General features: G+C 38.1%; 1 protein-coding gene and 1 long non-coding RNA gene across 5 annotated transcripts; one reads left to right on the forward strand and one right to left on the reverse strand.

Moving 5' to 3' along the window:
• Positions 1-2,634: 2,634 nt before the first annotated feature.
• On the reverse strand, positions 2,635-9,782 carry LOC117601930 (uncharacterized). Of its 4 annotated transcripts, none has more exons than XR_013063238.1 (8): positions 9,277-9,780; positions 5,127-5,401; positions 4,790-5,007; positions 4,482-4,729; positions 4,302-4,379; positions 3,097-3,272; positions 2,723-2,872; positions 2,635-2,652 (listed from the first exon to the last, which is right to left on the reverse strand). It is a non-coding gene; the product is annotated as an uncharacterized LOC117601930 (long non-coding RNA). The 4 variants fall into 4 exon arrangements; XR_013063237.1 differs by having other exon boundaries at positions 2,723-2,869; positions 9,277-9,778; XR_013063239.1 differs by having other exon boundaries at positions 2,723-2,823; positions 9,277-9,777.
• On the forward strand, positions 3,267-6,683 carry LOC117601929 (putative glutathione-specific gamma-glutamylcyclotransferase 2). The gene is made up of 4 exons (XM_034319300.2): positions 3,267-4,228; positions 5,389-5,424; positions 5,582-5,844; positions 5,940-6,683. Exons 1-4 carry the CDS (start codon positions 4,067-4,069, stop codon positions 6,220-6,222), a joined length of 744 nt encoding a protein of 247 aa, XP_034175191.1. The 5' UTR covers positions 3,267-4,066; the 3' UTR covers positions 6,223-6,683.
• Positions 9,783-12,893: the final 3,111 nt, after the last annotated feature.

A 12,893-nucleotide genomic window follows, 5' to 3' on the forward strand; every position in this document is an offset into this window, starting at 1 on the left:
AACGAAAAAGTTCCATACGATTGTAGATAGACATAGAATTAGAGAATAGTTACAGACAACTAGGATAGGTATATTTCGTTTTATGGTTTTATTCGTGGTCGCCCGTAAGGGCCATAATAGGTACAATACGATACAACCATTGACGATAAATTATGTGGGGTACGTGTCCTCACATAACTATAAAGAAAGCGAACGAAGCTTTTGTTTGATCTGCTTTCAACCGGGTCCAGAAACGTAGACGTAAATGTCTCAATAATGGGTTTATTATGCGCTCATTTTTGGTCGTTTTCTGGGAAATGCGAAATTGGTACCAGGGGAATATTTATCACTCTATTCTTCAGCAATTTTGTTACGTTATTCTTATAAACCAATTATTGATGATTCACTGCAATAAAATCATTTTATTAAATTTATTTTCTTTCAATTCATTTGGAAGATTTTCATTAATGACAGTAAGAAAGATCATTTCATTAGTAACAAGTATATTCTTTTAGATAGAAGTTTCAACATTTCAATATCCAATAATAACATTTCATTCGTCACTTTGAAGTAATATAGACCAATTACATTGGGCACAAGTGTCCCAGGCGTGGAGGGCTTTGGAGCAATACAGATAAGGTCTCAAAGCCCTCCTTTAACGCGACTGTTAGTCGCCGTGGGGTTTTAGTCAGTAAGAATCTGACACTCCCTCGCCGCCCCCCTCCAGGGGACGGCGAGGGGTCTTATGCAAGATTTCCCCACGTTAAAAAAAAAAAAAAAAAAAAACTGTTTACAGCCAATGTACGACGTAGAGCAAAGTGAAACATCATCAGTCTTATAGCGACCGCCGAGGGATGCAGATCTACCTGCTGAACGTACATATAGGTACCCTTATTTTATTTTCTGCGTTCATTTAATCTCATTAAGAGGACAAACGTGTTGATTTTATTACTCCCGTGTGCATCCCTTGCATCCCTTACATCCCTGCACCCTTTACACCTCTATCACCTTTACATCTCCCTATTCCTTCAATGTCTGTTCCTCTTACAACCCTGCTTCCCTTATAGCCCTGCATTCCACAAATCACTCTATTCCCTACAATCTGCGGTCCCTTATATCCCTCCATCACTTACATCCTTGAAATAACGCTTTTGGCGGTCGTAACAGCGCCCTCTAGTGGCGAATAAAAGAACTAAAGTACAAATAAATTTAGCGCCATCTGGTTTTAGAAAAAGGAACTAAAGCTTGCAGAATTTTTGGCCCTCTGGCGGCAAAAATGTGAACTAAAATCTCGACCTCGAATCAGCACCATCTGGTTTTAGAAAAAGGAACTAAAGCTTGCAGGGTTTTTTGCCCTCTGGCGGCAAAAATGTGAACTAAAATCTCGACCTCGAATCAGCGCCATCTGGTTTTAGAAAAAGGAACTAAACCTTGCAGGGTTTTTGGCCCTCTGGCGGCAAAAATGTGAACTAAAATCTCGACCTCGAATCAGCGCCATCTGGTTTTAGAAAAAGGAACTAAAGCTTGCAGGGTTTTTGGCCCTCTGGCGGCAAAAATGTGAACTAAAATCTCGACCTCGAATCAGCGCCATCTGGTTTTCGAAAAAGGAACTAAAGCTTGCAGGATTTTTGGCCCTCTGGCGGCAAAAATGTGAACTAAAATCTCGACCTCGAATCAGCGCCCTCTGGTGGCAGAAAAAGGATTTACTTACTTACCTTTACTTACCTGAACTTACCTTTACTCGAACCAGGTTTTATAATAATTATTATGTTTATAATATATTTATTATAAGGATTGAAAGGATACAGGAGATGCAGGGAGAATTTAGGAGTGTAGAGAATATAAAAATGTAAGGGATACAGAGATGTAAGGGATGCAAAAATGTAAGGGATACAGAGATATAAAGGGTACAGAGATGTAGGGAATGCAAAAATGTAAGGGATACAGAGATATAAAGGGTACAGAGATGTAAGGGATGCAAAAATGTAAGGGATACAGAGATATAAAGCGTACAGAGATGTAAGGGATACAAAAATGTAAGGGATACAGAGATGTAAGGAATGCCGAGATATAAAGAAAGCAAGGATGTAAGGGATTCGTGGATGTAAGGAATGCTGGAATGTAAAGGATGCACACGGGAGTAATAAAATACCCTATATAAGTAGATAAAATTTATCTATATATAGATAGATAGACACTATAATATATTATACAATTCAGAATTTATATACAAATAATATATTACAAAATTAATAATAAATACATTTGAAATTTTATTATATTAGAGTTGTAATGTAACATGGATACAAGATAAATGGCTTGGGGTGTTAGTACGCGACAATTATACCGACGGTAAGTAATACCGACCGTGGGTAATACCGACGGCAGGTAATACCGACGGCAGGTAATACCAACAAGTGAAATATAAGAACGAATAGCAAAATATAAGACTTAAAAACCAAACAAATCGCAAAATAGTAATTTATAGGTTGATGTCCATTCTTCCCAGCTATTTATTCTTCTGCTTCTCTCTATGGGCTTTACGAGGACCACCCACATGTCTGTGCAATTGTAAGTACTAACATAAATCTTTGTATCCTTTTATTCCAGTATCGCGGTAATCCTGATCTTCAGAGGATAAAAATGTATCAGGGTAAAATGATAGTAGGGTAACTAGCAAACAAAAGAATTAATTATGCTACAGATGTGCTGTATTAAAAATATTAGATAAAGAAGGTGATACCTTTAGAGTTAAATTTGAAGGGATTGCGTAGAAGTTGGTTCAACATCTTTTACTTCTTGGTTAATATCTTATAAAGTAATTATATACTCGTTCCAATTCAACTGTAAGTTATTTTTTCAATTGAAACAATGTCATGTTTTCAACCAGCTGCTTGATTCCCGCCAATTTTACATTGAAACATTTAAAACTAGGTTATTATATAATTGTGATCTAATCGCGTTGAGTGCAGTTTAAGTAATAGACAATTGTCGTGTCTATACAATTTGGGCATGCAGCTTGAATTATACGTCAATCGTACTTGGAGTTTCATCATCCGTCTCATCCGTTCTCCCACTCTCTCTTCATACAATCGCTCCTCCTTTTCCAACCATTACCTTTTTCCTATTCCTTTCCTCGTTACCTTACTTCCATCTCTTTTTATGAGTAGAGGTATACGCCCGACAGCCGGCAGTCTCGGTCAAGCTTCCGTACGGTGTATTTCATTCGGCTATTTTCTAAATTTTCTTCATATATTTTGTGTACAATATTTTTCACAATTTCAATGAAATATCTACAAAAATTGTGTCAATTAATTCTACGTACAGGAACTTTAAAGTACATAAATACTACAAGATACCACCGTCCAGTTTTTGATGAATCTTCAAAGAAAGCATGGATCAAGCAAAATTTCACTGAACATTTGGATGATTGCCGGAAGTGAAACTGGAAGATGGCATCAAAAATATTGAAGAACCGCCAAAGGAAAGATATAAAGAGAATCCCGCACACGTGGTCTACCGATGAATAGAATAACAATACTCGTAAAATCGTCGAAGAAAAGTAGGAGGAAGAAAATTATAATGTGGTAGTGGGACTGAGAGTTTCTTAATAGTTAAGCTTTAAAGTGTTTGGGGTAACAGCCCAGTAAAGCCACGTGCCGCGCACTCGCCAAATCGATGATTATTCTACGTTGCAACGTTCAACAGATAAAGAAACAAAAAAGTTTTTCTTCTTTCCCGATCGGCGATAATTCTAAAGCACATTGATTGTGAAATTGTTTATATTTGAGGTCGGTTTATGCACACAAGCACAAAAAAGAAGATACACTAATATAAATATCAAATGTCAAATATTAGAACTGTCTTTTTAGACATTAGTAAATATTACCAAATTCGTGTATCGGTGTAGAAAGAGAGAAGCTTGTATAAGATTGTTTTAAGCTTGTTAAGATAAAAGTCAGATACACATTTGAAATTCAATAAGATATGCTTCATTTTTTAAAATAAAAGATCGATCAAGTAAAGTTTTACATCTATATTCAAATTGCGATCCGAACAATTTTCCTACGTTTTTCGAACGTTTAAAATGGAAAGCAGAAACGAGAACACGGGCCTCTGGGTGTTCGGATACGGATCTCTGTGCTGGTATCCCGGTTTCGAATACAAAAGAAGTATCGTAGGATACATAAAGGGCTTCAGCAGGAAATTCTGGCAAGGCAACACAACCCATCGCGGTACACTTGAAAACGTAAGTTCATTTCATTGGCGTTTCTTCGTATTTTTGCGTGACCTTCTAAACAAGAATGTAAATATAAACAAACACGTGAAATGTTACACTGAAAACTCCAATGACGTAAATGGATCGGTGTTTCCGATGTACCAATCAATTATCGTGTACACTGAAAAATTTTAACGTCATAGATAACAAGACACAGTCGAATTTTTTAATGTTAACGATATCAATTATACTACGGTTCAATATATAAAAAAAGATTACTTACAATGCTACAGATTTTCATTTGTCCATGAATTTTGATTTCTTTCGAATGCAATCCGCTAACCAAGCTTATACTTTTTCATACGACTCAAACAAATCTATTTATACCCTTAATTTTTGTGTTCATGAATTCGCCGCGTGGATTCTTTCACAAAACTCTGGCAGGCTTCCACGCCACGTCGTAAACAGGGATTCCTCTTGACATTAAAACTTTCCAATGTATTAATGAAAATATTAATCAAAGTAATATTTCTAAAAAGAAAAAAATAACACGTGATAGTAATGCATAATATTTAAAAAAATAATACTTACATGTAGACGGTAAAGCTCCTGAATTAGCCCCTCATTGTCAATAAGTACTTACGGATGTTTCTATTAAGAGTAATGAAAATCGGATAGAGTTTCACCTATAGTGTGTCGCTCCAATTTCTCCACTTGATACAATGAAATTTAAGGGATTGAGTTCATTGTTTTCTATGAATTGTTCACCAGATAGATCTCTTTGCAATTACCCCACGAACTCCATTAACCTGTAAGTGCAATGGCGGTCATTTTGAGACGGAAAGAAAATGGTGGGGGGTTTATAGAATCCCATAGAAATTTATAAGCAAATCAAATAGAATAAAGAAAGGTAATATTGCGATTATACTTAGTTGATTTAAAAGCTAAGTGCGTTATATTTTTTTTAAACTAGAATTTCTCCTGGTTTCTTGTTACAATCAGTATTCGATTAATGCGAAACCAGTTGCAGCTCGTAGAAACCGATATCTTTCGAACACAATTTTGTTTCTTGTATTCGTGTTACATATTTACGTCATACCAGTTGCTAAGCTTCTAATCATTCTTTTCTTTATTTCTGTTCAAATTAATCATCGACCGTTGTTGGTTCAATGATTCTTTTTCTGTTGCAGCCTGGACGTGTGGCTACATTGGTGGAGGACACAGAGGTAATTTCATGGAAACGTGACTTACATGATAAATAAATTTGTTTGCTTTCAATGTTCAATTATTTCCGAACAAATATTTATTGTAATTCTTAACCATTCTATATATGTAAGTAAGATGCCACACAGACCAAATTAACTCTATTTTCTTTGTCAACAGGGCATTGTTTATGGGCGAGCATTTGAAGTCCAGGATAACGCGGCTCTACCATATTTGGAAAATCGTGAATGCACTTTGGGAGGATATATGACAACGATTACAGCATTTTACGGCCGTGAAGGAAACAGAAACTTTCCTGTCATCGTTTATATAGCTACTAACAGAAACGAGCACTGGCTTGGCGAAGCGCCCCTACAGCACATAGCGAAACAAATCTCCGAATGTTCTGGACCGAGTGGTCACAATGTTGAATATCTATTACGGTTAGCTTAATAGCGATATTACATTCAATCGGTTTTTGTACTCGTAAAATGCATATCTCGAAACGATATTCTTACGCATTTTATATTGTTCATAGATTAGCAGAATTTATGCACCGTTATCTGCCAGAAGCTCACGACGAACATCTGTTCACACTGGAACTGCTAGTGCGTTCGAGGATAAAAGAGAAAAATATGTGTCTCACGACGCTAATGGGTGACCGAGACTTTAATATCGACCTCGAGAATGTTGAAATCGATGTCAGGGATGAGGAGGGCAACGATTTGGTCGGTAATGACGCTGCCAACAATCTCAGGGAGAATTCCTTCCAATTTATCTCACAAGTACCTGATAAACTTCTGCGTTGTCTCAAAATGTAGATCGTATTTATAATTCCGTTGCTCGTTATATTTATTTGGATGGAGAAAGAGACGACACGTATATGTAATTCGTGGCGAGAACACGAGAAAAACTTTTAATTATTCTTCGTAGATATTATTGCGAAAACATTCGTATCGTCCGAGAACAGAGAACTGAATAAGGAAAGTCATTATTCCCGGATATTTTGGCTGTGATACGAATGTATTTTAAGAATTGTAACGAGTAATGTCTCGGCAGCTTCGTGTTAACAATATACATTTATATACGTTTGACTACGGCACTGTTGTTTTCGGCTATATTTTCATAGCCAAACTCGTGCCTTGAAAAAAGTACGTTTAGCGCAAGTGCTCGTTCCTATAATTGTTTTAGTTTTAAATTAATATAGCACAATTTTATATTTTCACACGTGAAACGAGCTAATTTATGAAAATAGACACAAATATATTATTATCAATGCGTCGCCATTAAAGAAATTTTTTTTAAAACTGTTTTTTATTTATTCCCTATTCCAGAAAATAAATATCAGTATATATTATTTTAAATTAAAGTGGTTTCCTGCCACTAGATGACCTTATTTTTATCTGTTTTTTTAAATTTGAAATTGAGGCGCATTTTGCAGATTCATCGGCGCCATCTACTAATGATTGCCCGAAGTATCAAAACAAAATGTTTCCAATCGGTAATTTACTAACGTAGATACATTACCGACGGAAGTATGCTCAGCAGTAGGTAATTGTCTAAATGGTTACCGTACAAGTTTTCTTCTTTATCGACTACGAATAATCATGCTTAGCCAATAAATATGAGCTTCATTATTTTTATAAGATAAAAGTTTTAAACATTTAAACAGCAAAAAATTTAAAAAAAAGCCATCATATTCATTTATAAGTATTTGCAGAATAATATTACGTACAATGTCTGCAAGTAAATTAAGGAAGAACATTAGTCTATTCAAGACACGGAACGCTGCTTGAACTCTCAATTACTATTATTTTATGTAATAACGTTGTTTCCAGATAATTTCCATGTAATGTAAAAAATAATTTGCAACGCGTTTCAGCTCTAATTCTACTACCGATTAAATCAGACGCATACGTACTTCTATCCCACTTTTGCAACATTTCTTAGAACTTTAAAGCAGTTCTTATTCTACGATGTTTTATGGTAACAACTGCAACAAGTAGGGATGTAAATACTGTTCGTAATTAATTAAAACTAGCCGTGAAAGCGCAAACGAGAGCAAAACATCTGCACGCTTGCATAGCACGATTTTCATAATTTTCGGTAAAAATACGAGGAAAAAGGAACATGGAATTCTTGGTTACGCCGTGACGATGTGGCGGGGGGGGGGGGGGGGGGGGGGGCTCGAAGATCTTCGTTATTATTTCAGCGAAACGAAGCGTGCACGAGTGCACGCTCGAGTTGGTTCCCGTACGAGTTGTTAACTTCTTCATAAGGATTTTGCCCAATTTATTATCTAGACAATTCGTTGCTTCTTTTGTTAAAATCGGTATTAAAAACGTATGATCAAACCATATATTCCCATTTCTAAAGATAAAAAATCCACAGATACGAACCCCTCCTCCGCCCCAGAAATTTAAACAAGGTTGCAATTAACGATTGTATCGTCGAGTTCGTTGGTATCAACGACGAAGAAGCTTCTATTTGCAGTTGACGGTTTGTTAAAAAAGAGTTTCACCGGGTACGCGGCTAACAAGAGCCACTTAGAATTCTACGGATACGCCAAGCTGCACGATATACGCTGATATTTATATGCGGTTCGTACGATTCCAGGTTTGGTGGACAACAGGGAATAATGGAGAGGAAGAGAATTGGTGAAGCTCTTTATGGAACGTACGTAAACGAACGTTCGTCACGCATCGCGGCGATAAAGTCAGCCAGGTATCTCAGGGATAACGTTACTCCTCACTACATGTATGTTGTCCTGTAATTTCATTAATGTACACCGGTGTATTGCGGGCTATTATTGTTAAGGGGTAAGCGTAAGAGAAAAAACTCCCACCATTTATTTTTGCAAAAACCGGGTAGAGCCTAACTTAAAACTTCCTATCTGCATAAATAAAGAACAAGGGCAATGAGGTAAGTACATTGTGGAATATTCCTTCCCCTTCTCTTTTTCTTAACTAAGGGAAATCTGAGTTGCACATGACCGTATCTTGTAGACAAGAGGACAAAGATACGCGATTGTTTCCTATGCAGATTTCTTCTGCAAAAATTTATGCAGATTCAGGACCAATGAGATCGTGAAAAATTAATTGAACATTCAGAAATCGATTAGATATGAATTTTCATGCTATCTTAAATAATCATTTATTATGAATTTTTTATCAGAAAATTAATTTTCAGTGTGAGCTATGAATGATAAGTGTGTGAAGCATCGCATAGATTGCGTAAAGAGATAGAAATAATCATTCTAGAAGCGACCAGGATGAAAATATGTTTCCGCTCGCTGATGGTTTCCACGAGTTTGCTTTCGTGCGGAAAACTCGACTACTTTTATATATATATATCTGGTCACGGTTATTAAACGCGTTTCTTCTTTTCATTTTATCGTGCACGAGAAATATTTAAATCGATCCTCCTACAAGAATAATACCGACGCGACTACCGATACTGTCGTGCATCGATCGAACTAAAGCAAACGAGTTTTATGAAAACTTCGAACACGGACAAGAAACCTGTACAAGATTAGAAAGCTGTTACTTTTAATGCACCGTTAAATTGAATATCGGCATTGTTTCCTTGATTCTTCATGGTCATTGGATTTCCACAGCAATGAAATCGGTGTTGTAGGTTGCACGTTTTCCCGCGTTTTTCTGTCTACGATAAAGGAAAAAGAAAAGGAAAAAAGGGTAACGAGACCGTGGGCCGATTTAAAAGGCGTAAAGCACGACATGCTTTACTGCCGGTATGGCGATTTCCGTCACGTTATTGTGTCAAGTACTCACGGACAGAAAAGCAAGCGTTACGCCGTAATTTGTTCCTGCAAACAATGTATGCAATTTGTAAGGGTAATCAAGTTTTACTCGTACCTTCACTTCACTTCCTAAGTTTCCTTCTATTAAGGGTGGCGTAATCTAGGGACTTGGATCTGTCCCTTTTTGCCCAACGAAAAGTTATCGGCCACGCGCATTATCGCGCCATTTTCAATATGCTTCTGTACTTTTAATTCCGCTCATACTTGTCCGTACATTGAAATCTCACACCCTTTCTGTACCTTTACATCCCCCTTTTAGTCGCCTCTTACGACAGGCAGGGGATACCGTGGCCGTATTCTAAGCCCCCCGAGCCACAGGGGGTACTCGTACCTTAAATTACCTAGGAAACGTAGGACATTTTAACGTTAGCCAATTTTCATCTTTTCTTTTATACGATAATCATTGGTAGAAGAGGAAGTAATTTAAAACGAGGCGTTGTTGAATAAAAATCGCTCGCATACGATTAATTAAAGAAGAGGAAGAGCGGTTATCGGGATAAAAATCTGGTCGATAAGTGAAAGTTGTTCTCTCGTTTAGCACATGAACGATTCAAACTCTACGTACCATGCGATACGTCGATTATCCATAAGTAATTAAATTATATTCCCTTACGGTTGCGTAATCCACGAAAAAGTGAAACTGGGAAATCAATTATTCATCGCATTGTCGAGCGAGCAGCCCGTTTTTATCGACCGTGAGAGCGGTAGCTGGCAATAAACCACCGGACAGCCTCCTTTTGCGGACCGCTCGTTTTATCAAGTGAAATCCTTTCGCTTCTGACACCGAGGTAAACGCGTCGATCGCTGATTTAACCTCTTAATTGCAGAAATGACCGCTGTAACGCGGAATTAACAGATGTGCGCTCTCTTCGAATAGCCGCGGAATACGGTCTAGGTTGCGTGCACTTGATTAACAATGTAAGATTTCTAAAGCGCTATTAAAACTGGCGTGTAAGTTTTTTTTTTTTTCCATTTTTAATGACTCATTCAACAGCTACTATCGTTCTTTCTGATCTATTAATTATTCTTCCCTTTTTTTTTTCGTTTTAATTCATGCTGATTCAACGAGATTTCATTTGCAAAGAAATAATTAAACAGGACTGGTTTCTTGTACAAGACAGATGGCAATTGTTCCATCAGTCACGGGAGGAGCTTCTTCTGAAATTTCTCCGGCAGTGCGTAATTTTGGAATAATAGCCAGGCAGATGCAGATCAGGAACGCGGTATTTTGTCATTATTGCCTTGTCCCTTTGTTCCTCCGTCTAGGAAAAGAAAAAAAACTTTCACCAGAGACGTTCTTGTTTCCTGCACGTCGTGGGTCTTTTACTTTTTAAAACGTTATCATCGAAACAGCCCGAGGAAAACAGACGACGAAGGCTCCTTTCAATGAAATTGAAAGTAAAAGGGCTCCTCCGTTGGCAATTACTTGCAAACGTGTTAGAAATAGAAGCTTAATTAAAAGAAACAACGAGCGTACCAGAAAAATGAGAAGCGCCTTGACACGATCCATGCTATGAAATTAGATTATACGGCTGAAACTGTCTCATTAGCATCATTAACTCGGCGCGCCGTTGATCATTTAGCCGCGTTATTGTACCGCGCGGCATTAATTAACCGTATTCACGGATTTATTAGTCGTAGTGTCGCGACCCGCGAACATGCACACACCGAAGGAAAAAGAAAAGAAAGTTGCAGATCGGAGTTTGCCGTCTCTCGTCGCTTTCTTAATTTCCGCGGATTCTCACATCATTGATACTTCGTTATAATTCTATAAATAATATTATTCCAGGTATACAGAAAGGAACATAGAGATTAGAAGAACGTTGGATTCCATGAAACGCGAAGCCCTTGATCCTACTTTTAAATAGTATATCACGTTCGCGCGAATTACCGCATGAATGGACACTACTGGTGGCGAGACGTATAAAAAGAATATAAAAACGAATATGGAAATTCTGTAGTAGGATGAATCATACGAAATTCTGAAGCAAACGTGATTGTCGTTTGATTGTACACTCGGTCGATCATTCAGCCACGTCATTACGCGGTGGTGCATCAATTAACTGCACTTGGTTGCACCGTAGCGGCGTAGATGCGCCCGGAGATGAGAGAGAAAGGTTTCTGTGTCGGGGCAAACGAAGCCTGTGGGCAACACGACCGTCTATGTATATATTCGTTGTGCACTATTGAAATATCTCTGCTTAACGCTTTGCATGATGCACCTACGCGAGCCTCGAGTTTCGTCCGTGATACATCGCTCGATCCTCTGAAAATAAATTGTATAATTTATCTTGTTTTAGCCTACGATGGGTTTAACGATAACGATTCCATTGTGCATTTAATGGTTGTGTACAATAAGCCTTTATACAGGGTGGTCCATTGGGAATAGACCTTAATTTCTTTTAACGACAAACCTATCAATGATAGATCATTGGAAGAACAGTTACTAGAAAATATCAACGACCCTGAAGTGATCCTTGGAATAACCATGAATCTTCTATATCGATATAATTGGGAATAGATACGGTATAACGTTGGAAAGAAACGAGAACGAGACCCGATTTTAGAATCGCTTCGTCGAAGTTGGTATATCGATCGGTAAATAGATCATTCACGGACAGACTCGCGTATGCCCAGTTAATAACGAGGAAGAACGTGGCTCGCGAGGTTCACATAAATTTACGGGGTAGCAACCTACTTATCACCTGCTACGTTCGTGAAACGCTATCCCTTTAATATCGTTTTACACGGTGCGCAATTATCAGAGTAGATCGCCAGCCGCTCGATAAAGAAACAATAAATCCAACGATGACGTACCGTACGATTTCCGTTCGTTTTATATTTCACTATAGATTCCGTCGTATTTCAAAAATATCCATTCGTACGGGCGCGTCGAATCAATCTCGCGCGTGCAACTTTTTTCCTGGGTCCACGACGTTTCATAAATAACGAGCAGATGAAATCGAACGAGTCGACGTCGGAGATCGGTGAAGAGGAGAGAAACGAAGGAGGCCGAGTTAATGATAGGCGATCAGAGATGATAATTCTTAAATATATCAAGGGAGGAACGGGAAGCAATTTGCATGGTATAAAAGGTGTATACGTACACGAATTCTTACTCGAGAGAGCCGACATCGCGCAAACGAGGGAGCCTGCGAGATAGAAAGATGCGAGGTGTCAGCTGTAAAGTACCTCTCGCAGAAAGGAGACTGCCTTTTCGGAGGGGATAACCATAAGTAGAGTCATCCCGCTTGCGTCATCCACCTGCCGCACACCGTGTCCGGTACCGGTACCGTTTCGGGTACCTGTTCTTTCATCGGCTAGCGATGCTGGGCCCTTTCATCACCGTGAACTTGCCATTTCGGTTCGATGTCAGATGATTTGTCGTATTTACCTTATCGCGACCGATGCATCATCTCGGAGCCATTGTGCATCGATTTCTTTTTCTATAATGCATTATTCTTTAAAAGGCACACAAATTGAAGGGACATTTGTTTAATTATCGTTTCGCGGTTGAAAATTAACAAGGAAAGAATAAGTTTGACCGTTCGTTTGCATGTTGATGGTTTTTCATGTGCTACGAAAAATTCGCTATTAAATCGGAATTACCATAAAATTCCACGCATACCTTTGCCATTGCGTCATAAAGTTCTCTGCATCTTCGCGCGCACA

Source organism: Osmia lignaria, chromosome 13 (assembly GCF_051020975.1).
Source record: "Osmia lignaria lignaria isolate PbOS001 chromosome 13, iyOsmLign1, whole genome shotgun sequence".
In the NCBI taxonomy this organism is placed as follows: Eukaryota; Metazoa; Arthropoda; class Insecta; order Hymenoptera; family Megachilidae; genus Osmia; species Osmia lignaria.